At 58.4% G+C, this 26,914-nt stretch overlaps 1 protein-coding gene across 1 annotated transcript; it reads left to right on the forward strand.

Moving 5' to 3' along the window:
* Positions 1-21: 21 nt before the first annotated feature.
* On the forward strand, positions 22-26,914 carry LOC104028752 (uncharacterized). Its single transcript, XM_075706507.1, has 16 exons — positions 22-88; positions 2,162-3,201; positions 6,885-7,142; positions 8,333-8,453; positions 10,173-10,274; positions 10,412-11,036; positions 15,454-15,533; positions 16,567-16,647; positions 20,087-20,334; positions 22,580-22,981; positions 23,079-23,205; positions 23,592-23,705; positions 24,399-24,509; positions 24,644-24,767; positions 24,812-25,575; positions 26,829-26,914. The coding sequence occupies exons 1-16, from the start codon at positions 22-24 to the stop codon at positions 26,912-26,914; spliced, it is 4,350 nt and encodes a 1,449-aa protein (XP_075562622.1).

A 26,914-nucleotide genomic window follows, 5' to 3' on the forward strand; every position in this document is an offset into this window, starting at 1 on the left:
TGGTGACTAAACCTGGTACCGATGAACACGGAGCCCTGGCTTCACGCTCCCAAGCAGGAGAGCTATCCTGCAGCGAAAGAGAAGGCAGGTTTAGTGCAAAACAATTTTAGGGCGCGCTGTTTGGAGAGGTGCATGCTAACATTCATTCAGAGGAGGTTTTGTACAGAGCGCACTTGGAGTACGGGTCATGCTTGAGGGAGATTCAATCTTTGAATAATAGAGGGAGATTCATAGAATCATAGAATCATAGAATCGTTTAGGTTGGAAAAGCCCTTTAAGATCATCCAGTCCAACCATGAACCTACACTACCAAGTCCACACTAAACCAATCAAGGGTAGACCAGACTGAACCATGTCCCCAAGTGCCACCTCTGCCCATTTTTTGAACCCCTCCAGGGATGGGGACTCCCCCACCTCTCTGGGCAGCCTGGTCCAATGCTTGACCACCCTTTCCGTAAAGAAATTTTTCCTAATTTCCAACCTAAGCCTCCCCTGGTGCAGCTTGAGCCCATTTCCTCTCATCCTATCACTAACTACTTGGGAGAAGAGACCAACATTCATCTTTGGATCGAGGCTTAACCTCAGGGAAAGGGTGTGCAATTTGGATGGGGATATTAATTAAATACAATCTCCTGGGCCACAACCCGGGACCACTCAGTATAGCTCTCAAGTGGGTAACCGAGGGGGTGCAGAGGAATATTTTGTGTAGAAATCGGTTGGTGGCCTGCAATTCCTTCATCTCATGTGAGTTATTTAAACATTCATGGCCACGTGATGACGTTACTATAGAATAAATCAAGAGGGAAACTCTCAGCATGCTGGGAACTGCGTGGGAACTGCTGACGTGAATGGTTTTGCCCCACAGAAAAAGGTCACCCAGGATATTGCCTTGGTGTGAGGCTGGATCAGCTCCACCTAACTCCTTCCCAAGGGAGATCTGTTCCAGCTGCTCTGAGAGAGCTCATACGGTGGGCTCCCCAGCTGACTCTGTTCCAGACCTTCCAGTCTGTGCTTACACATAACCTGGAGTTACTGGGGTGAGAGGACATGCTTAGACAATTACTGTAGAGCAACCAGTGCCTTTTATGTTCACGCTTTAGCTTGGCCTGTGGTAACACGTTTGTCTGCTGATGTCCCAGTACACAGCCAGAGAAATGAGAGCTCAGGATGTTTCTGCGGTGCAGGTAACTTTGGACTTCTCTGGCTGGTGTTGCTGAGAGACCCGCGGTGCTTCGTGATGCTCAGTGGAGCCTTTCTGTAGCAACCCTCAGGTGTTGGGTGACAGGTCTTAGGGGATAGAAAAATCACAAAGAGCGTTAGAAAGCTGGCCTGAAGAGCATTGGTGAAAAAAATCTGGAAAATGAAACACTGGGTGTTTGTCACAGGAAACAGCAATTACAGAAAGAGGGAATTTGCAGGTCGGCAGAACAATTTTGCCCAGTGGCAAATCTAGAGCTGTGCCTAAGCAGCTGAGGCGCCAGGTGCCTTTTTGGGTTGGATTATCGGGAGTCGTAAATGTTTTCCAAGGAAAGCAGGAGAGGCGTCTAGGGGAGAGGCAGTCTGACTGGCAGCTCTCAGTCTGGGCATGCCTCTGCATCGAGCCGGAGCTGTGTGCCTCTCTGGGCATCACTTGTAAGGTGCGAGAGCCTTCCTCTCCGCTCAGCACTGCTCCGAGCTCTCTGAACAAAGACACGGCAGGAGAGCGTCTCCCCGCAGAAGCCCAGCCTGCAGAGAGAACGGTTCCGTACAAGAAGGGGTGCACCCACACCGACTCGCTGAGCTGGCTTCGGTGCCTCAGCTTGGAGCCTTGCTTCTCTAGATGCTCGCTGGAGTGTCTGGAGAGCAGCCGAGGGCACTGAGGTGTGACGGCGTCCACTCTGTCAGGGAACTTAGGCCTCGCACTTCAGACATCTGAATGAGAGGGTGAAGATGAAACATCGCCTTAGTGAATTTTCATGTAGATTTAAAGAAATATTTGCAAAAGGACCTTTTCTTTTCCTGGAGTTTTTGTTTCAGTGGAATGCTGGTACTTGCTCTTCCCCTCGGTATTAAAGCCTTCTGTCTTACTTGTCTTTCCATTAGCATGACATAGCTGTAGACTTGGAGGGATATTCTTAAGCGGCTTCTTTAACTGAAAGACTCTGAAATCTATCTGTTTCAGTGCATGATGAAAACACAAAGAGGGACACTCCAGCAGATTGCTTTGAAAGCACAGTGTGCGACTCCGAGATACCAGGAAGACCTGGAGAGAAGTTTTCCAAGGATCCTAGCCCCGGAGTGACATGGGACAGTCAGTGGAATTCAGAAATGATGGAAACAAACACCACTGGGAGTGGCCTTGGGGGTGACACTCGGTACGACCGAGGGTTCGGTGAGCACTTAGATTTCTTTAGCACTCAGGAGGAAAACAGTGTCGGAAAGAGACCATGCACATACAACAAATGTGAGAGAAACTCCAGCCAGCAGGAACATCTGCAGACTCCCGAGGGAGCCGGAGAAGGGGAGATGTTTCCAGGCCCCACGTGTGAGAAGAGCCTCAGCGAAAAGGTGTTCCATCTGCTGCACTCGCAGCCGTGTGCTCCAGGTGAGAAAGGAATCGGGCAGGGGGCCGCTCCTGCCTCCTGCGAGGGGCTGCCCGCGGGGCTGCAGCTGGTGGCCCGCACCGAGCGCGGACAAAACCCTGCGGGCGGAACCAGGCTTCGTGACCACGACGGCCTCGGCGGAGAGGAGCAGGCGTCTGCGGAAAGCGAGGAGAACTTCCCCACGGAAAACCCGTTAGCCAGCCCCTGCTGGGATCACCCGCAGGACAAGTCGGAGGCCTGCAGCAGGTGCAGGCAGCACTCGGCGCCCAGGGGCAGCCCGGCAAGCCAGCAGCAGAGCCAGGGCAGGGGCAAGTCCTACATTTGCAGCGACTGTGGGAAAAGCTTCGTTTGCCATTCGTGGCTCGTTAGACACCAGATGACTCACACGGGGGAGAGGCCCTACAAGTGCTCCGAGTGTGACAAAAGCTACAGGAGAAAGGATTACCTTCTAAACCACCAGCGCCGGCACTCGGGAGAGGGTCTCTTCCAGTGCCCCCTCTGCAGGAAAAGGTTTGTGCTCAGGAGGAGTTTCATGAAGCATCAGGAAAGTCACATGCAAGAAACACATCTGACGTTGGCAGGTTGGCCCTGCACAGAGATCAGGGGGTCTGTAATGCACTCCATATAGAAATTCCCACCTGGAATTGGCTGTCACCCTTGCTGAGCGGGAGGCAGGGCCGTAGCTGGATCTCCCAGCTCTGTGCTGGACCCTGGTGGGAGGAGGCGGCTGTCGAACAGCTGTCCTGAGCCCCCTCCCAGGCAAAAGGAGAAGACTGGGGGGGTTATTTTCTGCAGACCGCGTTGCAATGGCCTGCGGAGTGGTTTCACAGCTTTCACTGGTGCCTGTAGCTGTTGGGGATGTGCTGGAGCTGTGTAGGACGTCTGCGGTGCTCGGAGTTACTGCTAGCCATGAATCCACGTGGGAGAGAAATCACATCGACACACGGAACAATTTGTAATGCTTCAGGCTGGAGAGTATCTAAAATGTTATCCCTAGGCTGCTGGGAGTCCAGAGTCCAGGGACTGGGCTGAAAACAAGTGAGTTAAAGTTACTAATTGTCCACTACACAAGTGAAACAGTGTCAGGAGACAGCTACGTGTGTGAAATGCTTTGAGAAAGGAAGTGTTGACCCTGCGGCTGTTTAAAAGAAGCCTCTTCAGGAAGTGGCAGCTAGACAGAGGGGAGCAGAGCCTGAGAGGCAGCTTGTTCCCGCAGTTAAATCACGGAGCTCCTGGGGCTCCATGCTGCTGACCCCCGAGAGAGGAGTCCTGAAGGCTGGGGGTCCTCGCCTGGAGTTGTAAAATGACCGGGAAGCCTGGAATATGATTTTCATTTTGTGTAGCCTTAAAGTTATGTTGCACTTACTTTACCACGTTGTTACAGGTCCTCTGTGTTTGTTCAATTTTCCGAATCCTATGAAAACAGAAAATTTAGATGCTCATTAAACGTTCTCCTTCAGAAACTGTATTTTTACTCATATTCAGTGTCTCCTAAGGGGGAGAGTGCTGTTGAGAGTCTGACGTGTGACGTTGCAAGGACACGATTCATTCCTTTTAGTAATAAAAGGGTCTGGATATATCGTCTGTCACCTTGTTGTCGAGGGCGTTGAGCCTTGTGGAAAAAAAAAAATACAGAAGCAGCAGCACTGCCTGAGTCAGGCAAGAGCCCATTTTGGTTCAGCGCTCCTTCACCGTCAGACAGTTGTGACAAATTTTGTTAAACGGCCTTTTTATGTGCATGCTTCTGCTGAAGTTTTGTTTAGATGCCTTTTTGTTGGTTGGAAATGTCTCTTTTTTTAAAAAAAAAAAAATTAAAATGGTTAGAGAAATGCTGTGGGTCATTCTGCAGGGGGTGGAGAAAAGATGAGCAAGGTTGAAGCAAGAGGAGGAACTCTGGATGTGCTGTCCCCCCACGCCCCCGTTTTCAAGGCAGATCTTTGCTTTAGAAGATGAGGGAATGACCGCCAACGGAGAAGGGGGAACAGCGGGTTTCTCCTCAGGCCGGGATGGGGCTCGTCCCTGGGGTCAGCCCGCCCGGGGGGACCCCGAACGTGCCCCCATCCCCGGGCTGGCCCCGTGCTCCGGGGCAGCGCATCCCCCCCGCTTCCCACCGCCGCCCTCAGGCTCTCCGCGCCCCTCCCGCCGCCGGGCCTCAGTCAGGAGGCCCCGGGCCGCCGCCCCCTGCTCCTGCGGGCAGCCGGGCACGGGGTTTCGCCGCGGAGCCGCTTCCCAGGAGCCGCCCCGCGCGTTTGCCGGCGCCTCCCGGCCCCGCTCTCCCGCCCAGGCCCCGCCGCGGCGGGGAGCGCCTGAGGCCCGGCCCCGCTCTCCCGCCCAGGCCCCGCCGCGGCGGGGAGCGCCTGGGGCCCGGCCCCGCTCGGGCCGCCGCCGCCGTTGCTATGACAACGAGGAGGCGCGGGCTCGCAATCCCCGCCTCCCTTCCCGGGAGGTCACGCTCGCCTCCTCCAATCGGAGTCCCGTTGCTTCGCCTGCTGACCAATGGGAATGAAGGCGTCTGCCCGACCCTCCTGGTGGAGGCCGCGCCGCCCGTGCGTGATTGGCTTTCGTCGGTCCGCGCGCGCCAGCGGGTGGGCGGGGGCAAGAGGCGGCCGGCCAATGGCGAGGGGAAGTATCCCGGCTCACCCCGCCCAGGGCTGGCGGCGCGTGGCGGCTGACGCCCCACCCGATTGGCTGCCACCCGGGCGAGGGGCGGGGCGCGGCGCGGCGCGGCGGAGGAAGATGGCGGCGCGGTGAGGGCGGTGAGCGGCGCGGGGCCCGGGGCGGCGGGTGCGGGCCGTCCCGCGGCGCTCGGGGCCCCTCCGGACGATGCCCTGGGGAGGCCCGAGGGTCCCCGAGAGGGGCTCGGTGTCCCCCCCTCGGCACTGGCGGTGCGGGAGGCAACGGCCGCCCCGGGGGGAGCGGGGCGGCGGGAGAGGCCTGTGCCCGCCGGCGGGGCGGGGCGGGGGAGGCAGGCCTGTGTTCCCCCCGCCGTGCCCCGGGACGGGCTTTGCAGGCCACCGGCGCCCCTGGGCCGCGTCCTGCCTCCCCCCCGCTTCCGCACACGCTGCCCGGGGGCTGCGGGGGAGCGTTCCCTCGGGCCTGGGCCGGGGCTGCCCCGCAGCGCGGGGAGGGGAGCGCTGGGCCGCGCTGTGGAGCGTGGGGGTGAGGCGCAGGGGATGGCGGCAGGGCTGCCGCTGCTCTCGGTGCCGTGGGAGAAGTGAGGGGTGCGCTGTTTTCCTCCGCTCTCAGCTCTGGAGCTCGGCTGTCGGGCCCGGGGGCAATGGGAATGTGCGTGGGAATGGGTAGCGAGTGGGGGCCGCAGCAGGGCTGCAGGTTGGCAGAATGCCCTGGGGCAGAGGTGCCCCGTTTCTTCCTACGGCTGATAACCAGCCTGGGTCATGAACCATACGCGTTCCCAGAAGCGTTATGTGATGGTGAGAGTAGTTGGTAGCGTTAGATCCGGCCTATGTTTGTTTCCGGAAGCGTTCCCCATGTGCTCTGCAGAGCTCTTCCTCTTCCTGGGTTCTTTTTGTGGGTGCGTGCCCTCCTGGCGATTTCTGTCTTCGTTCTTTTCTAACAGTGCCTCTCTGTGGTTTTCTCCTCTTTTCAATGCGTCTGTCCAAAGATCTCCTCTCCGACTGACGTCCCCGAGACTCCAGCACGCAGCCGATACGATGGGGAAGCCCTGGCTCAGACCCCACGTGTAAACCCGAGTCTTCACTTTTTGGAAGTTATTTGGCTATCGCCCTTTTGTTGCTGCCTTCTGAATAACTGTATAATAAGCTTCGTTGTGGAGCCTGGAAGGATTCCTCATGGATATGCAAATTAAATAAGTGCATATATATGCGTACATAAACCTAGGTCTGCATAGTAGTGGTCCATTAAGCTGATCTTAAAGATTTTTGCCTTTCAGATTGCATGCTGTTGCTTTGAAGCGGGGAAGCCGCGTGCTCTGAAAGGGGAGCTGGCTCCTCCTCTCCGTGTGCTGCAGACATCGGCTGTGGCGAGCCCCACGTCTCTGGCAGCGAAGTTCAGCACCGTGTTTCACTTCTTCGTGACCTCAGCTCTTTCTGTCTGTCAAAACCACGTTTTTTCTTGAAAAGTTCAGGCTCGTTTAATACTGAAGTCGATTAGAAACTTTTAAAACCCTCCTCCCGGCACGTTATTTTTGGACTTGTTCCTGGTTTTCATTTTACAATGGTTTATTGCTCGGCGCTGAACTGTCAAAATGCCACCAGTGGGGTGTACAAGAACAGTACTGTTACTTTCTATGGTTTTCCTTTACAAAATCAACCTCTCTTGAAGCAGTGGATTCACAACATGGGCCGGGACATGGGAACACCATCCAAGCATCAGCGACTCTGTTCGAAGCATTTTGAGGACAGTTCTTTTGAAAACGACCCCTTAAAAATTAGAAAAAACAGACGTCTGCTGAAAGAAGCTGTTCCCAAAAAATTCATTTTGGGTGAAGACGGAAACTGGCTCGTTGGCACACCTCAAAGTTTCTGTGGTAGGATAAGTAATAAAACTCGAAAACGAATCCGGAATCCTGAGCACTCCAGGGTAATTAAGATGTTTTCCATTGTGTTTACTTCCCTTAGGTTAAAGGAGGATTTGCATGTAAAGCGCTTCAAGGAAGCCGTAGGTGAAACATGCTACGTGGCAGTAAAATGTTTTCATTTTTCTCTCTGGTATTGCAGAGTGTGGAGGTGGCACTGGGAGGGCGGTGACCGGGGAAATTAAAGGCATCTTGGTGCTCTCTGTGCTAGAATTCCAGTTTTGTGCCTAAATGTTAGGGGGAAAATCCGCTGTTTGTTGGAAATGCAGCCCCGCTGCATGCTGTCAAATGGAGTCGCTCCCTGCGGACCTGTATGTGTGCACGACAGTCCTCATGCTTGGAAAAATTTCCTTTAGAGTCACTGAGGTGATTTTTTGGTGGCACCGTGCCCACAGTGTGGGTATTTGGGGCTGAGACAAAGGCTTAACTTCCACTCAGCCTTCTCCCCTGCATACTTAATTTGGCGTATGATCCCATCTAGCGACAAATTAATGCAACTTAATTATTTCTCTTGGCAGCGGACTTGTACAACTGGGTTTCTGTGTGGGGCAAGCTGCAAAGCGCCTGAACCAGTGAGATGTGCGTTAGGTTAAAAGGGAAATCAAAGCACATTCAAAGGGAAGCACGTACAAACATGGTACTCTGTGGATATAAAGTACAGATACAAAGTATGTACACAGTATGTACATATACATTGCAAAAAATGCAGTATTAATCTCTCAGTATTTGTAGGGTGTAATTTTTTTGTTTGTGTTAACTTTTATTATTAGGGAAGAACTCTTGCAGCCAGGCCTGACAGCCTGTGGCACTGCCCTAGGCCTTAGTTAAAATACACTCTGCGATATTTTCTGGTTTTCAGTGAAAGGAAGAGCCAAATTCCTTGATTAGGCTGGGTGTCGATGGTGACCGCAGATTTCTTTTACCACTCTAATTTTTGAGCCAGTTGTTCTAGAAAGGCATTGTTTCAGTTGAGTCACGTTATTTTTTTAAGTAATTTTACTCATTCTGAGCTACATACAGAAATAACAGTAGAAGATTCCTATATAAAGTCCTTAATTAGTATGCCGGTTGTACGTAACGTGGGCGTTGCTAGAAACAGTTGGCTGTGACCGCTTGTTTACTACTCTTTGCAAAAGAGGGCTTTCAAGGATGTAGGACTCGCCAGTGGCATTGACTATTGAACGCTTTGTTTTAGGTCCCTGGGACATTTGATAACGCTGCAGCGCGTGAGGGGAAGGACTTGGAAGACTGGCAGAAAGGACTCTCCAAGAAAGTGATAAAGGGGCATTACGAATCCTTAACCGTGTCGGGCAAAGGTTAGTTTTCCCTTTCTCGCTGAAGGCTAACAGATCTGTGCTGTTTCTGGTCTGGCTCTTGTCTAACAGTCACTCCTCAAATCTCTTGATTTCTAGTGAATTAATCTTTAGATGCTTCTGAATCTTTGTGAGAGACGATAAGCTCCACAATCTTTTCTTTAAAGGCTGAAGGACGGTCGCTTTTCTAACACCTCCACGACTGCTGCCTCCCTGCGCTCGGATGTCAGATACTCAATCTGTGCGTGTAGGTGATACCTTGTCTGCATGATACGGGTAGAATAACGGAGAGCGAGAGGGTCTCCCCGGGTAGAGGGGTTTAGGATCTCCGACGGTGCCCCTGGTAATGCATGTGCTAGTTAAAACAAAGAACAAAGGAGAGCGGAAAAGGTTTAGATACACGAGCTCAGGAGCCGCAGTGACATACGGTATCCTGAATCCTGTGGACTTGTTAATTCTAGTTACGTTGTGAGTATTTTCATCGTCCCCAAATCCTGATCTGTGTTTGGTTTTGTGATTCACTAAAGAGTATTGAACTGTTTTGATGCAGAAATAGTTAAATAACGTGAATGATGCCCTAGAAAACGAGGAAGTCTGATCGGTTAGTTTTAAGTGCCCAACTGTACATTTGTTTGAAGTCATTGGGTTTTTTTTTTAAATTTGAAGACGTGAGCCCTCACTGGCTCCTCAGCTTTCGGGTAATTCCTTGGATTAATAGAAGAAGAACCTGCTGTAATTAGGGGCTAAAAGTGCTTTAAGGTGTCCTCTGGACCGGAGGAACAGAAGTGCTGTGAACCCCCGGAGCCTCAGTTGTTGCATAGTCTAGCTTACGCTTTGTGACGCTCTTCAGTTCTGAAGAAGCTTCAGTTGAGAAATGCTGATTTAGCCTAACCTCATTCTGTTGCTACTGCTGCGCTTCCAAATTTGAAATTTCATGAAATAATGAGACAATGTAATTCCACTGGTTTTTATTCTTGATATACCTTCTATTTTTTTTTTACAGTAGAGGAACTAGAGTCGGCAGGCAGCTGCCTGTATTTTTTGTACAGCTCTGATCTGTTAAAAAAGTATGTGCTGTGCATTGCACAAGGAGGGATTAGCTGGGGGAAAATAAGTTCTTGCATCAGAAAGGCGGTTAGGACTGAATCATAACACACAGCACCAGACAGCTGAATTACGCCTTTATGGCTGTAATCAATTTGAGACTTTCCACTTTGAACATGTAACTTTTCAACCTTTTGGATATAATTTCTGGAATATTTTAAAAATTGGAAAAAAAATGTTGCTCACCTCCTTGCCAGCCACCCTCTCTAGATGCCAGCGCAGATGCGTTTGCTGCTACCTCCTCGTTGGACCTTTCCCTGAAGTAAAAGGCAGTGGGTTATGCAGGTATTTGCTAGCAAACAGCATCACAGAGTCTTTTCTTATAGTTCTAGGAACAACTAGAAAATTATTGTTCTTTGAGAAGGCGAAAGGCAGTATTTTTCATGTAAATTAACAAAAATGGGTCATGTTACAAAAAAAGGGCATAAATAAACTACAGGGCTCAGAGAGGTAAAGCGAACAGGCTGACCAAAAGCTATCTTCGGCACTGGTCTTCGTGCAACGTATCCTTTGTCTACATCGATACAATTAAAGTAGTTAGGAAATGTCTTTGTAATAATGGAAAAAAAATCAGAGGAAAATAATAACCATCATTTCCGTGTTCTGGTCCTCGTGCAGACTATCCTGTTCCCAAAAGCCATATCCAGGCCAGAGATGCGCTGCATGTCAAGGATCAGCAGGATTTTGAGGAAAGGGAGATTCCCACAAGTCTTAGCGCAGGTGCGTGGTGGTCTGAGATGCGTCAAAAATTAAATTGGCAGCACGTTGAAACTGCACAGGCTCGTAGGATTAGAGGGAGGGGGGATTCTAGCGCATCCCTGCTTTTTTTTTACCCAAAGCTTGTTTTGTTTGTTCAGGTGTAGCCACAATGAATCAGGAATTTTTGTTGTTTGGCAATTCATGTTATGCCACATCAGATGAAGGGAATGTTTGGAATCTTTCTGTTCCAGGCTGCGGTGGTACTGTGATCGGATCCGAGTTGCAGAGTCACGCAAAGAGTTCAGAAACTACAGAACTGTGTGGATCATTTGCAGGAGGATCCCGAGACCTGACTTGCCACATTTTGGACAGGGGAGTAACGCCTGAGAATCACCAGAATTCAGCAACAGATCAGGCAAATCCAATGGGAAGCAGAAGAGGTAACAGCTCTCTTGAGGAAGGAGAATCTAATGAATTCAAAGAGATCCTTTTTTATCGGCAAACCCGTGCAGGAGAAAGACTGTATCTGTGTACAGAATGTCAGAAGACTTTTAAATTGAAAATTGGACTTCTCAAACATAAGCAAATTCACACCAATAAAAAGAACTGGGCATCGTCGTTCATATGCACAGACTGCGGTAAAAGCTTCGGTCGCTACGGAGACTTGATTCGCCACCAGAGAACTCACACAGGGGAGAGGCCTTACAAGTGTACGGAATGTGAAAAAAGTTTTATGGAAAAACCGAGACTCACTAATCACTTGCGAACTCATAACATATACATGTAAGCGGTGTGCCGAAAGCTTTCCTGGGAGAGATTTTTCCATTCAGTTGTTGAAAAAACCCCTCTGCGTCCAGAGATGATGGCTTATAGTCATATATTGATTATAGGGGAAGCTTTAGGATAAGACAGTTTTACTAAACTGGATCAAGTACAAGCATGAAAGGCATCTGCTTGGTGCCAGCCTAATAGTCATTGATTAGGAGCTGATTTTAATTAGCAGCTAGATGATTCATATCTGGGAGGAGGAGTTGTATAGAGCAGCGTTGACTGTACCAAATGCATTTTTAAAAAACGCTTCTGGCGCAGCAGCAGCGCGTGCTAGAGAATGTCTGTATTAATGCAGAAAAATGCTGGGAGTTTTTCAGGTAGGAGAAGAGTGAGAAAATGTCACGATCAGAACAGGATCGTCGGCAGACCTATAAGCAGGAAATGGAGCTTCTAAGAGTGTAGGTTAAGAATGGTTGGGTTTGATGTAAAAACAGCAACCAAAAAAAAAAGAAGTTCGTTCGGCAGTTACAGTCATAGGACAGCAGTGGTGGCAGTGAAAGCACTGTCACATGGAAATAACGACCAATTGCTTCAAACATCTGTTTACTGGGGGGCGAGATGCCAGTTTAATTTCTGAGATTCTGGAAAAGAGCATGGCTATATTCTTAACGTATGCGCAACGTATAGATAGCATTACTCTGTGAACTAAAAAGCGGCGGCTTCGGCTACAGGGACAAGATCAGCAGGCAGGAGGGGCGTCCTGCAGAGCCAGTGTTTGTAGATCACGCGTCTTCTCTCCACAGGCCAGCAATATTCAGTGGTTTTGCTTATTCCAGTTGAGTGCAAAGAGTGAAAAAGTCGCGTTGCCTCCAGTTCAAGCACCTGCTTTGCAGCGAGCCCTTGAGCGAGGTCGATGAGGAGCGCAGAGCAAGAAACGGCTGGTGCTGCGGTGGAGTTCAGTAACTTCTGAACTGATCCAGCCCCAGTGGGTTCCCACCCATCCCAAATATGGGAGTAATGTCCAGAAAACTTTTTTATCTCTGGCTTCTCATTATTTCCTTCTCATAATTGCCCTGGGGACAGCTTTTCTTTTATTCTTCTCCCACGCAGCTTTAACGCCTTAGTTGTCACAGGTACACTGTGTGCTCCTGAATGAGGATTCTTTGGAGCGAGGCGATTCCTTGTGGAGCAAATCCTGTAAAACATCATCCTACCAAAACTGCGGTTCCCTCTGTGAAACAGCTGAAGAACAACCTGGAATAGCGAGGCTGAATCTGTCGTGTGGTCGCACGCCTGCAGCGGTTCGTTCAGGAGCTGCTGGAGGTAAAGCCTGGATGAAAGCCTTGTGTGGGAAGCTCTGCCTCCTTCCCCCACTTGCAAGCACAAAGCTAAGGAGCATCCAACCAGGCAGAGATGGTCGCTTCAATCTGAGGCTTTGTTTGCACTGAAATACAAATAATCATCTTGTTTAGAGGTTTAAGTGGAGATGGAGATTAAATGGAGTTAGAGACGGAAAGCCACGCAGCTAGCGCGGCTATCCGAAATGACGACAGTGTAGTGTTTCCCTTGCTCAAAATGCTAAGCGAATCTTAAACAACAAAATTAAGCAAAAATGTTGAAGAGGTTCAGTAAGAAAACTAGGTGTCTCCCACGTGAGAAGCGTTGAAAGATGGGGTTAGCAGTGGGCGCAGCGAGGGTGAACAGCTAGAGGAGTCATGATTGCTGTAAAGCGTATTCCGTGGTCCTCTTCGAACAGTGAAAGTTCAGATGTGCAGGGGAAATCCAGTCAGAACGTATTGAAATTACTTGCGTCCTGAGAACTGAGCGACGGAGGAATCAGGAAGAGACTCGGTATCTATGATTTGGTGAAAACTTTTGTGTCAGTTCTCTTTGGGCTGTCAGCAGAAGGGCCCTGGTGTGGCAGGTGGATTTCTCCCAACATCCCGACCCTCTCGCCTGGAACCCGGAGTGCACGCGGAATGAAAACAGCTTCTTACAGCGTCCCGCCGCACCGGCTCTGCTTAGGAGTGCAGAGATGTTAATGCAGAGATCCAGCTTAAAAAAAAGATAAGTTTTGTTGGTTTCGTTAGTCATATGGACCCTCCTTCCCCTTCCACTGCTGTTGGCAGGAATTTTGCCTTGATTGAGCCTTGACTTAGCCCAGAATGATTAAGCAAATAGTTTATGTGCGAGAGTAATCGTTCCCTCCGCGTGTTGCTGTTATACTGTTACAAACTTCAAAAATAGTTCTTTCTGAAGCTGTATTTAAACAGTGTGTTTCCAGTCTCCATGGAAAAAAAATAACACTGAAACGTAAAACATGAAAGATTTATGCCCAGTGCTAAGGGACGTGGAGCATTAATGCATCAGAGGTTACTCGGGGCATTTCTGTTCCTTCTACACCCAAGGAGCAATTCCCCGTAGAGCAAAGCAGCCCGGTGTCAAGAAGAGCGGAGTGGTACGATGCCTGCCTGCGGCTCCGCTTTTACAGTGCATCTCTTCAGGTATCTTGTGTTACGATGCAGGGTCGTCCCCCTTGTCACCACACGTAAATAGCCTGCGCGATGAATGTGCTGCTTAAATTAAAAAAAAAAAAACAAAACCACAAACAAAAAAATGCAAACAAACCCCCGAACAACTCCCAAAACCAACAAAAAAACCCAGTAGCATAAGGTAAGCATCAGAAAGCGCAGTGAGATAAACAATTATCCCAGTCCAAAGCTTAAGCTAAGGGAGAACAGAACAAATTTGGCTGAAGTGGGGTATCAGGAATAGCGTGGCCAGCAGGAGCAGGGCAGGGATCGTCCCCCTGTGCTCGGCACTGGGGAGGCCGCACCTGGAATGCTGTGTCCAGTTTTGGGCCCCTCGGCACAAGGAGGACATTGGGGTGCTGGAGCGTGTCCAGAGAAGGGCAGCGGAGCTGGGGCAGGGTCTGGAGCACAGGGCTGGTGGGGAGCGGCTGAGGGAGCTGGGGGTGTTCAGCCTGGAGAAGAGGAGGCTGAGGGGAGACCTGATCGCTCTGCAGCTCCTGGCAGGAGGGGGCAGGGAGGGGGGTCGGGCTCTTCTCCCAAGGAACAGCGATGGGACGAGAGGAGATGGGCTCAAGCTGCACCAGGGGAGGTTTAGATTGGATATTGGGAGAAATTTCTTCACGGAAAGGGTGGCCAAGCACTGGACCAGGCTGCCCAGAGAGGTGGGGGAGTCCCCAGCCCTGGAGGGGTTCAAAAAACGGGCAGAGGTGGCACTTGGGGACATGGTTCAGTCTGGTCTGCCCTTGATTGGCTTAGTGTGGACTTGGTAGTGTAGGGTAATGGTTGGGCTGGATGATCTTAAAGGGCTTTTCCAACCTAAACGATTCTATGATTCTCTGAAAAATTGGGTGATCCTTTAGCGCAGCGTCTGCTGGAGTACTTGGGAAGTTGAGGTGGGAAAAGAGTAGAAGGGGTGTAGAAACTCGCCATTCCTTGCCCGAGTCTTTTCATGGGAACACGCACAGGAGTCGGGAATCGGGAGATTCTCTTGATTCCTCCCTGGGAAACTTTGCTTTAATTCTCTTGTAGCAGGGAGACTAAGAGTTTTTTCATAGACTATGTTATTAAATAAGAAACTTAAGCTGATAATCTGTGTGCCTGCCTTGAGAAATAGTGTTCGTGCATTGGGAAATACAAGCAACTGCATAAACTCTTGGGTTTGTGCAGTCAGAGGAAAAAGAAAATATCTTTAGCAAGATAGGTTTTCTTTAAAGAGAATTTCCAATGCATTTATTTATTTTTGAAAACTTTAGGTCGTGTTAATCTGCAAATGTAAAGCTTGCCCTGCTCTGTACCACCTTGTCAAGAGGAGCGGTGACAGAAACGCACCTGAGAATAAACCAGGTTTAGTTTTAAGCTCCCCTACGTCGTCTAAACAGTAGAAACAAGGTCGGGATGTAGCATGTGAGGCGCTTCTGCCCTTTCTGGTTTAATTATGCTTTACGGATTGCCGTCTGAAGTGTCCTCTCCCTTTCTGTTCTGTTTAGTTTGCAAATTAAGAGAGGTCTGGCATTTCGTGATTAATGTTGGTAAAAGTTCGTTTCTTTTTACAGTTTCTCTGTACTTGTCTGTCTCTCTCCGCTTACCCCTTCAGATGAAGGGTCTCGTCTTGCGTGTTCGATGGGCGCCTCGTGGGCTGCAGGTGCTGCCGTGATGCAAATAAACACAAAACTACAGGAGCTGAGCTTTTGTACGAGAACTTTCTGGGAAGAGATTGTCTTCCCTTCTCAACGTGGCTTTTTAGTAAAAGCAATCAAAAAAAAAAAAAAAGAACCCTTTTCCCAGAAAGCTCCACCTGCTTTTGTGTGGGTTTGGCCTTATCTTGTTTGTTGTGCATAATTTCTATTTTATCCCATCCTGAGTGGATCCGGGCTGTGCCCACGCATTGTGTACACCAGGCATTTCCCGCTGCCCCAGGTGGGAAGCAGAGCTGGAAACTGTTTTGCGGAGGGCGGCTGGGAGACATCAAGTGAAACCGGTAAGCGGCGGGTTCGAAGCGAAGGGAAGGCGATGGTTCTTCACGCAGCGGTTAGTTACGCTGGTGGCTTCCGTGCAGCAAGATGCTGCAGGTGCAGGGACTTTACGCTGTTTCAGAATCAGCTGGATAAATTCCTAGAACAAAAAAAAACTTAAAAAAAAAATTGATAGAAACTCTTAAATGGAGAGATGCCATTTCTGGCTCAGGATGTCCCTGAGCTGCAAGGTGGTGGAGAGGCTTCAACGTTAGCGCTGCACCCTCGCTGCGGTCTTGGGCCTTTCCTAGGCGCCGCCGCCGCTGCTCCTGGGACAGATCCGAGCCCAGCTGGATCTTGGATCTGACCTGCTGCCGCTGCTCTTGCGGAGTTACGTCCTTGTGGGACCGCTCAGGTGCCCGCGGGGGGACATCAGGGAGAGGACACGGGGAGCGAGCGGCGGCGCGGATGGGCTGCGTGGGCGCGGCGTCCACCTCGAGGGAGCCCTGGGGCCGTGGCAGCAAGCGAAAACGAACACTTTACAACCCCGAAATGGGTGAAACGCCCAATCCTGGAGACCCTCGGGATGCTCCGGCGTGGGACGTGGTGTCACAGCACAGGCATCCTGCACCATTCCCAGCCCTCCGAGAGCCCTGGCGGGAGAAAATGCATCCCCCAGGCTGGGGCGCGTCTCTTCCATGCAGAGGGGATGACTCCTCCTGTCTCCCGAACGCTGGATCCCACGGGATGTGCCTGGCTCCAGCACCCCTCACTCCTCCTGCGGGGACAAAGCCACCGCATCGGCCCGTGCTTTTAATTCCTTGCTGCCACAAAGAGCGGGGTCGTTATCAAATGTTGTCCTGGGTGATCAAATTTTCCCCCAGGAGCACTTGACATTCCCAGGGAAATACTACCCTGCGTGGTAAGAGACATTTGAAAAAAATCTCAGGGATAAAACAAGCAAACCCTGCCTGAGCTGACACCAGCTGCATCTGTGGCTGAGAAAAAGAAACCCCCAGGTCCCAGGAGATATTTTATGGTTTTTCCCGTTGTCCCCAGCACGGGAGCTCCTGATCCACTCCGGCAGCGGGCGAGCTCTGGCTCAGCACCGGCTCCGGGCGCAGCGAGTCTCCGACCCCCGTGAGCCGTCGCGGGCAGCGCTGCCTGGCTCTGGATTTAACCCGCAGTTTTACACAGCGCAGGAGCAGCCCTAACCTCAACTCTCGCCAAAACCACGTGCCGGCGAGCGGTCTCGTGGGAGGAGAGGCTGAAACGAGGGGCTCGCTGCCCTGGGCAGGGGATGCCGGGTGCCCCAGCCCGCCTGCCCTGTCCTGCGGGGGCCAGGGAGCCTTTTTGGTCCTGTGCCCTCGCAGCGGTGGCCTTGCCCGGTGGGTGTCTGTAAACACAGCAGGGGAAGCACCGAGGGGACGCAAGAGATGCAAACCACTGCAAGCAGGGAGGGATTTCGGCAGCCCCCGGCACCCAGCAGCAGTGGCGCAGCGGGTCCTTCCTCTCACCCATCACCCAAAGGCCTTGGCTTCGTACCCTGGTCTCTGAGGGTCACCGATCCTGAACAGGTTTTATGGGGACACATTTTTTTTTATGACCAAAACCTCCGCCAGCCCCAGTGACCGTGTGGCTCCCTGTTGTCTCCTGTACGTCAAGGCGTCAGTTTTTCATGCGTTCCATCGCTGTGCCTGCTCCCTGTGAGCAAGAACCTGCTGCCGGAGCTGGTGAGAAGGTGGGAGAGCGGCTGGTCACCGTGACCTCCGGCGGGAGCTGGCTCCTTCCCACCCAGAGCTGCTGGGTGCGAGGGGATGGTGGGGAGTGGAAAAAAAAAAAAAAAAAAAAAAAAAAAAGAGTAAACTGCCATTATTTGCTGGTTTCCCAAAGAAACGGGGCTTACGTGACGGTGCTGTGTCTGTCTGCTGGTCCCCACCGCCAAACGCTCTCCCCCGGAGCGCTCCCGGTCCCCGCCGTCGTGTTGAGGTGCTGCGTGCCGAGCTCCGGGCGAGGGGATGCAGAGGAATCCCGACGCCTTTGGGACCGGGGTGGAGAGGGCGGTGCTGGATGGGTGGCACCTCCGCACGCCTGAGCTGGGGGGTTTTTTTTATTTATTTTGCCGAAGACCACTGTTTCCCACCCCCTCCCCTTAATTGCACAGAGAGAACGAGCTCCCCAAAAAGCTGCGTAAGCCGTTTGCTTTGGGGTCCCTGTCCCACCTCCCCCAGCTTCGGGAGCTCCCCGGCCCCCATGGGGCATCACCAGCTGCCCAAGAGCCTTGGGCTGAGTCTGTACCCCCGGTCCCAGGGGACACCCTCGTCCCCCAGCCCGTGGCAGAGCCCCCATCCTGCCCCGGGCACCGGTGGGTGCCAGCTGCCCCAGCTCGGCCCCGGGGGCCGGGAATTCGGCGGCTGCGGGAGCCCCCGGGGCACTGGGCCATGGGGCGGAGGTGCCGGGGGCTTTCGGGAGCTTCAGGTGCCCCAGCTGGGGACGCGGCGGGAGCTGCGGCGGGAGCGACGGCGGGAGCGATGGCATCCTCCACCCAGCGAAATGGCTGCTCAGGCTCCCGTGACGCCTGCTCAGCCCGTTAACCCTTCTTGTCCCACCGCCGTCTCTGCCCGGAGGCCGGGGCCGTCCCGGTCCATGTCCGGCCGAGGGGACCCCCCCGCCGTGGCCCACCCATACAGACCCCGGCGCACCGAGGTGCCGGAGGAGCTTTTCCCGGGAGGTTGCCGTGAAGGCAGGACCGTAACGCTTTTCCCTGGTCTGGCACCAGCCCCAGCCCCCAGCGCTGTTAGACCGAAGGGTCCCGGGGTGGGGGTGTGGGCACAAGGGGATCCCCCAAGCCCCCTACATCCCTGCACGTGGGGCTCCCACCCGCCCCTGGCCGGGATGGGGGTGCTGGCGTGGGTGCCCGGGTGCTCCCCTCCCCACACCGGGCGTTCACCCTGCGGGCTCCCGGCCCTCCGGCGTCACCGGGCGTTTGCTGGAGGGAGACAGGGGGTCCCAGCAGCACAGCCCGAGGGCGGGCGGCAAAGACACCCCCTTCCCCAGCCCCGCCACCCTGGGGTGCCGGCGGGGATGCGGTGCCCAGCTGAGTGGGGCAGCACGGGGGCTTTGGGCTCAGGGCACCCACCGGGCTCGGTGCTGGTGCTAGCGCTGGGGCTGGCGCTGGGGCCGGGGCCGGGGCTCGGTGCTCGTGCTGGTGCTGATGCCGATGCTGGTGCCAGTGCTGGTGCCAATGCCAATCCTGACACCATTGCTGGTACCAGTACTGGTGCTGGGGCTTGGTGCTGGTACCAGTGCCGGTGCCAGTGCCCACGCTGGTCCTGATGCTGCTACTGGTGGCAGCGCTCAGTGCTAATGCCAGTGCCGATAGCCGTGCTGATGTCGATCCTGACACTGGTGCTGGTGCCAACACCGGTGCCAGGGCTCAGTGCCAGTGCTGATACCAGTGCTGGTGCCCGCCTTGGTGCCGATGCCCGTGCTGGTGCTAATAATACCCGTACCAGGACTCAGTGCTTATACTGGTGCCAATGCATGTGCCGGTGCTAATACCCATGCTGGGGCTCGGTGCTGACACCAGTGACCGTGCTGATAAGGTGCCAGTGCCTGTATCAGTGCTGATGCCCATGCCAGTGCTAATACCCGTGCCAGGGCTTGGTGCTGATACCAGTGCTAGTGCCCATACCGGTGCCGGAGCTGGGTGCCAGTGCCCACAGCGATGCTGGGGCCGGGTGCGGGGCTGGGTGCAGGGCTGGGTGCGAGGCTGGGTGCTGGGTGGGGGCCGGGGCCGGGGCCGGGGCTGGATGCCGGTGCTGGGTACCGGTGCTGGGTACCGGTGCCAGTGCCAGTGCGGGGCCGGGTGCCGGTGCCAGGCTGGGTGTGGGGCTGGGTATGGGGCTGGGTGCCGGTGCCGGGCTGGGTACCGGGGCTGGGTGCCAGTGCTGGTGCTGGTGCAGGGCCGGGTGCCAGGCTCGGTACCGGGGCTGGGTGCCGGTGCCGGGCTGGGTACCGGGGCTGGGTACCGGGGCTCGGTGCCAGTGCTGGTGCCGGTGTGGGGCTGGGTGCCAGGCTGGGTACCGGGGCTGGGTGCCGGTGCTGGGCTGGGTACCGGGGCTGGGTGCTGGTGCGGGGCCGGGTGCCAGGCTGGGTACCGGGGCTGGGTGCCAGTGCCGGGGCCGGGTGCCAGGCTGGGTACCGGGGCTGGGTGCCAGTGCCAGGCTCGGTGCCGGTGCTGGTGCGGGGCCGGGTGCCAGGCTCGGTACCAGGGCTCGGTGCCGGTGCCAGTGCGGGGCTGGGTGCTGGTGCCGGTGCCGGTGCCAGGCTGGGTGTGGGGCTGGGTGCCGGTGCCGGGCTGGGTACCGGGGCTGGGTACCGGGGCTGGGTACCGGGGCTCGGTGCCGGTGCCGGGCTGGGTACCGGGGCTGGGTGCCGGGCTGGGTGCCGGTGCCGGTGCCAGGCTCGGTACCGGGGCTCGGTGCCGGTGCCGGTGCGGGGCTGGGTGCCGGGGCCGGGTGCCGGTAGGCGGCAGTGCTCCGCGCTCGGCGCCGCTCCCCCGCCCGCTGCCGCGAAGCCCGGCGGAGGCGGATGCAATTCCCCGGCTGCCCCTGGCTCCTCGGCGGGGCGGCGGGGCCCGGCCCGCAGCGCGCAGGCACCGACAGCGGCCCCGGCCCCGGCCCCGCTCCCGGCCCCGGCCCCGGCGCGGCGGCGGGCGGCAGCGCGGCCCCGCTCCGCTCCGCGCTCTCCCCGCCGCGGCCCGGCCCCAGCCGCCGGGGCCCGGCCCAGCACCGCGGGGCCATGGCCGAGTGGGCGCCCGCCCAGGTAAGCGCTGGCCCGGCCCGGGGCACCGGGCACCGGGCACCCGGCACCGGAGGCGGAGCCCGCCCCGCCCGCCGCTCCCCGCCGCCGCCCCGGGCCGCGCCGTGAGCCCCGGCCGGGACCACCCCCCCCCCATCCCCCGCCCTGGCCCCCCGGGGCCCCCCGCCGGCACCCCCGGCCCGCCGGGCCCCGGCGCCCTCCAGCCCCGGGCTGCCCCCGGGGACCTGCCCCGGGATGGCCCCGGTGCTGCCGGGACGGCTCCGGGCACCTCTGACCCGGGATGGCCCCGTGCCCCCGGGGTGCTCCGGTGACCCCCGGGATGCTCCGGTGCCCCCGGGATGCTCCGGTGCCCCCAGGGATGCTCCGGTGACCCCCAGGATGCTCTGGTGCCCCCGGGATGCTCCGGTGCCCCCAGGGATGCTCCAGTGACCCCCGGGATGCTCCGGTGCCCCCGGGATGCTCTGGTGCCCCCGGGGATGCTCCGGTGCCCCCAGGGTGCTCCAGTGACTCCCAGGGATGCTCCGGTGCCCCCGGGATGCTCTGGTGCCCCCGGGATGCTCCAGTGACCCCCAGGGATGCTCCGGTGCCCCCAGGGATGCTCCGGTGCCCCCAGGGATGCTCCCATGACCCCGGGGATGCTCCACACGTCTGACCCGGGATGGCCCCATGCCCCCGGGGTGCTCCGGTGACCCCTGGGATGCTCTGGTGCCCCCGGGGATGCTCCGGTGCACCTGGGGATGCTCCGGTGCCCCCAGGGATGCTCCGGTGACCCCCGGGATGCTCTGGTGCCCCCGGGGATGCTCCGGTGCCCCCGGGGTGCTCCGGTGACCCCCGGGATGCTCCCATGACCCCGGGAATGCTCCACACGTCTGACCCGGGATGGCCCCGTGCCCCCGGGGTGCTCCGGTGACCCCGGGGATGCTCCGCACCTCTGACCCGGGATGCCCGTGCATCCCCATGATGTCCCCAGGCACCTCTGCCCTGCGATGGCCCCATGCCTCCGGGGTGCTCCGATGCCCCCGGGGATGCTCCGGTGACCCCCAGGATGCTCTGGTGACCCCCAGGGATGCTCCAGTGCCCCCAGGGATGCTCCAGTGACCCCCGGGATGCTCCGGTGCTCCAGGGATGCTCCGGTGACACCCGGGGTGCTCTGGTGACCCCCGGGGATGCTCCGGTGCCCCCAAGGATGCTCCGGTGACCCCGGGGATGCTCTGGTGACCCCCGGGGATGCTCCACACCTCTGACCCAGGATGCCCGTGTGTCCCCATGATGTCCCCAGGCACCTCTGCCCCGGGATGGCCCTGTACCCCCGGGGATGCTCCAGTGACCCCCAGGATGCTCCGGGACCCTGGGAATGTTCCAGGGACACCCAGGGATGCTCTGGTGCCCCAGGGATGCTCCGATGCCCCCAGGGATGCTCCAGTGACCCCCGGGGATGCTCCAGTGATCCCCAGGATGCTCCCCGCAGGCTCCAGCCCTGGGGTGCCCTGGGCACCTCTGCCTTGGGATGCCCGTGTGTCCCCGGGATGTCCCTGTGCCCCCGGCTGCTCCCTGCCCACCCAGCCCCATCCTGCTCCGGGGGGAGATTCCTGCCTGGGCAGGCCCAGGGAAGCCCCGGCGAGGGCTGGGGGCACGGGGTGCTGGGGAGGAGGTTGCTGCCCTGCGGCGCTGGCAGCTGCCCGCACGGCACGGTGACCTGCCCGGTGCTGGCCGGTGTCCCATGGGGACAGTGACCAGCGCTGACTTTGCGGCCGCACTACAATCCCTCCCCAACCCGCCGGCCAAGAGGGACGCATCCTGCCCAGCGGTGCTGGCGGACCCTCCGTGGCCGCCCCTCACCGTCCCCTCAGGCCTGTCTGCCCCGTTCCCTTCTGGAGCTCAGACCAAGCCCCAGCAGCTCCTTCCTCGCCTGGGCAGCACCAGTGACCGCTCCAAGGGGCCAAATCCTGCCCGGCCGAGTCGTTAGCAGGGGGTGGGCAAGGTGGCGGCCGTAGCGCAGGTCCCCGGGGTGCCTGGGGCTGGCAGCGCCCTTCCCACAGCCCGGGCAGGCAGCACGAGGGCAGGGCTGCCGGCTTCGGGCAGGTGGGTGGTGGTGGGCATCGCACGCGGGGGTCCCCGGCGGGGTGCTGTGGCCAAAAGTCCTTAAATCGGGGGAAAGCGGTGCCCGCCGCAGGGCCGGGGCTCCGGGTGTGACCCGAGGGGGCGACCGTGGGGCCCCCCTCCCACCCACGCCCTCCCCACGGCCCAGGTGCAGGAGTGGAACGTGGAGGCCCCCCACCTGATGCCGCTGCAGCCGCCGCTGCTGCCGGAGCGGGCACACGTGCGGGAGGCGCAGCTCCACTCCGCCGAGGCTTCGCTCTGGACCGTGGTGGCCACGGTGCAGGCGATGGAGAGGAAGATCGACCTCCTCGCCACGCGCCTGCTCAGCCTGGAGGGTCGATCCGGCACGGCCGAGAAGAAGCTCCTGGACTGCGAGAAGACCACCATGGAGTTCGGCAACCAGCTGGAAAGCAAGTGGGCCGTGCTGGGCACCCTCATCCAGGAGTACGGGCTGCTCCAGCGGCGCCTGGAGAATGTGGAGAACCTGCTGAAGAACAGGAATTTCTGGGTGCTGCGGCTGCCCCCCGGCCCCCGGGGCGAGGTCCCCAAGGTAACGGCTCCCAGGGGGGCTGCGGGCCGGGCGGGGGGGACCCTCGGCTCCCCTGGGGAGCGGGCGCCGCTGAGTCGCCGGGGGCTTGTCCCTGCAGGTGCCGGTGACGTTTGTTGACATTGCCGTCTACTTCTCGGCGGAGGAGTGGAAGAATTTGGAGGAGTGGCAGAAAGAGCTGTACAATAACCTGGTGAAGGAGAACTATGAGTCTTTGATCTCCCTGGGTAAACATCCCTTTTCGCCCCTTTCCCGGCAGGCCGGGGTGATGGCCGCGTCTCCCCGGAGGGTCGCGGACGTGGGTGCCCCGTGAGCGGTCGGTGCCGGTGCACGCCGTGGCCTCGGGGCCTCCCGTTTTGGAGGGAACCCTCTGCGGCTCGTGCTGCGCACGCGGGGACAGGGTGCCGTGCCGTGCCGTGCCGGTGCCGCTGCGTGGGGCAGCCCGTGCCGCCTGGCCCCGGGGAGCCGGAGTGGGTTTTTGTCTCCCAAAAGCGATGGCCGGAGCACGGCACAGGCCTCCGGCGCAGAGGTCCTGCCGAACCTTTCGGTGACAGGGAGGGTCGGGCGGGCGCAGCCCCGCCACCGGTGCCAGCCGCGCTGTCTCCCCGCGCAGACGGTGCCCTCTCCAGAAGCGAGGCGCAGCCCCGCAGCGAGCGCGGGGAGGGACCCTGCGTCCCCGAGCAGAGGGAGCTGGAGCAGAGGGAGCTGCCGCCGGACGCCTGCGCGGGTGAGGCACCGGCCGGGAGCCAGGGCAGTGCCGGGTCCCCCCCCCCGCTGTCCCCACCACCTCCCACCTCGTGTTCCCGCACCCACTCCTCACCTCAGGGATATCCCTGCTCCTTCCCCGGCAGTCCCAGCTCCGCAGGGAGCGGTTTTGAAGCCGGAGCCGGGCTCTGCTCCCACTGCACGATCAGGGACCACCACGAGTGACCCCGGAAAATTCCCTGTGGCTGATGTGTCGGGTGTCTTGGGCATCCATTGCTGGGAGAGCCATGCGTCCCCCACCGCCACCGCGTCATGTCAGAGCCCGTGGGCTGTCCCAGTCACCCATCCCAAGGGCTGTGCCGTGGTCCCCCATCCCAAGGGCTGTGCCGGGGTCACCCCTCCATCCCCATGGGCTGTGCCATGGTCCCCCATCCCCAAGGGCTGTGCCGGGGTCACCCCTCCATCCCCATGGGCTGTGCCATGGTCCCCCATCCCCAAGGGCTGTGCCGGGGTCACCCCTCCATCCCCATGGGCTGTCCCACAGTCACCCGTCCCCACGTCTCCCCCGGGGGTTGTTTGATGCCCCATAACTGCAGTGGGACGGGGACGTCCCGCACGGCTGGAGCCCGGGGGTCCCACACCCCGAGGCGCGTTGGCCGTGGGTCGCACCGGGCAGCCGCAGCCTGGCGCCGGCCAAGTCTTTCCTTGAAAACAGAGTCGCTGGTCTCCACCTCCGACATCCTGTCCCGGATCAAGCAGGAGGTGGCCTTCGTCGGGGAGCAGCAGTTCGCAGAGGAGCGGGGGATGCCGGCGGACCCCTGTGCAGGTGAGCCCGGGACTGTGCCGCGCACCCACCGGCCGCCCGACGCCGACAGCAGCCGCTGCCTTTTGGAGCCGTTGCCTCCCCGGTGCAGGATGCGGCCCCGCTCGGCTGAAGCCCGTCCCCGTCCTTCCCTGCAGGCGCGGACGCCCTGATCACAGCGCACGACTTCTTGTCGTGGATCAAGCAGGAGGAAGAGCCCTGCGTCCGCGAGCCCTGGGAGCTGCCGGAGAGGGAGATGCTGACGGGTCCCGGTCCCGGTGAGCGATGCTGAGCCCGGCACCATGGGGCTGGGATGGGGAGCACAGCCCAGGCTGGGCTGTGGCTCGGGGACATCCCCGGTGTCCCTGGCAGGCGCTGACCAGAGCCTTTCCCTCCCCTGCAGCCGGCGAGGGGCTGCTGGTGAAGACGGAGGAGCGGTGCCCCCACGCCGAGCCCCCCGAGGAGGTGGGCTTGCCGGGCGGCTCCGGGGAGCTGCTCTTCCCCGGCGCGGGCTTCGGGAGCCCCGAGGGACAGGCAGCGGCGGCAGCGGTGGCGGCGGTGGCTCTGCCGGCACAGCACAGACTGGGCAAAGCCCCAGGCTCAGAGCCGGGGCCGGGGGCCGAGGCGGCGGGGGTCCCCACCGCGACGCCGGGACCCGCCGAGGAGCGGCCGCACAGCTGCACCGAGTGCGGGAAGAGCTTCAGCGGGAAGAAGAGCCTGCGGATCCACCAGCGAAGCCACGCGGCCGAGCGTCCCTACCCCTGCGCCGAGTGCGGGAAGAGCTTCAATTGCCACTCGGGGCTGGTGCGGCACCAGATGATCCACCGCGGCGAGCGGCCCTACAAGTGCGCCGAGTGCGGCAAGTGCTACAGCCGCAAGGAGCACCTGCAGAACCACCAGCGGCTGCACACGGGCGAGCGGCCCTTCGCCTGCGCCGCCTGCGGCAAGAGCTTCATCCGCAAGCAGAACCTGCTCAAGCACCAGCGCATCCACACCGGCGAGCGGCCCTACCAGTGCCCGGCCTGCGGCCGCAGCTTCCGCTACAAGGAATCGCTCAAGGATCACCAGCGGGTCCACGGGGCCGAGGCAGGCCCCCCGTCGCTGCCGCCCCCCCGGCATCATGCCCCCTGGGGACTAGGGGTCACCCCGCCGCGGACTGACACCCCCCGGCACGGGGGCAGGCGCCGGCCACGCAGCTTCCTACCAAATACAGGCGCCCAGCCGGGGCGGGGGGCACGGGGAGCCCCCGGGGGGGGCCGTGCACCCACAGGTCCCCCCACCCGGGGCCGGCCCTGCCACGGATGGACGCTCTTCGGCCCCCACCGCTCCCCTTACCAGACAATCTCGCTGCACAGGATGGGGAGCAGCCCCCCGCCGCATCCCCCCGCCCCCGCCGCCACCCCCCGCCTGCCGCTCTGCTCCCTGGCCCCCGCTGCTTATTTTTACTGCCCCCCGCCCCGCGCCGTCCCGCTCTGTACAGTGCTTGGGGTGTAGTTTTGTATGGACGATGCGACACGGAATAAAGTCATGCTGGGCTTCAGCGCCTTCGGCACCACGGGGTCCCCCGCCATCTCCCCCCAGTCCTGCGGCCACAGTCCTGCCCCATCCCCGGGATCCTGCACCCAGGAAGGCAGCGGCAGCGCCTGCAAGCTCAGGGATGGGGAAAAGGAGGGGAAAAAAAATCACGGCACAGCATGGGGCAGTGGGAATGGCAGCACGGCGGAGCTGAAGGTTGAGGGGGCTGCCAGCGGTCCCGGTGTCACCGGCTGCGGTGGCTTTGTGCTGGCTGTGCAGAGACCGCCGCAGAGCGCGGAGTGGCTGCACCCACGGGTGAAAGCCTGCAGGGAGAGGGAAGGACAGGCACCGATGGTCCCGTGGGCACGTGTGTGCACGCCAGCTGCGGGTGTGCAGGGGCGGCTGCATGCGGTGCGGGTCCCGCGTCTCCCCGGGCAGCTGCAGCCCCTGCCCCAGCAGGCCCCTGCCCTTAGCAAACACTTCCTAGCATCTCTAATTCCCAACATTTCTCATTTTTCCCGCCTTTCCCCGAAATTCTTGGGCAGCAGGCTGTGGCCAAGCCCCACCCGGGGCACGAACCCTGTGCCCACCTCCCTGCACTCCCCAACACCCCTCTGCAAATCATTTCACCGGCTAATAGAACACAACCGGACGGCAACACCCTGCTCGCATTGGCAGCAGCAACAGGCAGCGCTCCCATGCGTCCTGCCGTCGCTCAAACCACCTGAACGCCCACCCGGCTCCTGCCCGCTGGCACCAAACCCGGCCCAGGTCTCTCCTGCCCTTGATTTGGGTCTATAAGTTATTTACACACAGTTCTAACTGCAGCCAGCTTCCGCAGGCACCCCGAGCTGGGTGTCACCGTCCCCCCGAGGGAGACGGTCGCCCCGGGAGGGCCCAAGCAGCGTTGGTGA

The sequence above is a fragment of the Pelecanus crispus genome, chromosome 2 (genome assembly GCF_030463565.1).
Source record: "Pelecanus crispus isolate bPelCri1 chromosome 2, bPelCri1.pri, whole genome shotgun sequence".
NCBI classification, from domain to species: domain Eukaryota; kingdom Metazoa; phylum Chordata; class Aves; order Pelecaniformes; family Pelecanidae; genus Pelecanus; species Pelecanus crispus.

Bases quoted from the DNA above. Each gene is read 5' to 3' on its own strand.
- LOC104028752 (XM_075706507.1), top strand. From the start codon at position 22: ATGAACACGGAGCCCTGGCTTCACGCTCCCAAGCAGGAGAGCTATCCT. The intron at 23,706-24,398 runs GTGAGGCACCGG...CCTTGAAAACAG, and splicing joins GCCGCCGGACGCCTGCGCGG to AGTCGCTGGTCTCCACCTCC. The intron at 24,510-24,643 runs GTGAGCCCGGGA...CCTTCCCTGCAG, and splicing joins GCCGGCGGACCCCTGTGCAG to GCGCGGACGCCCTGATCACA.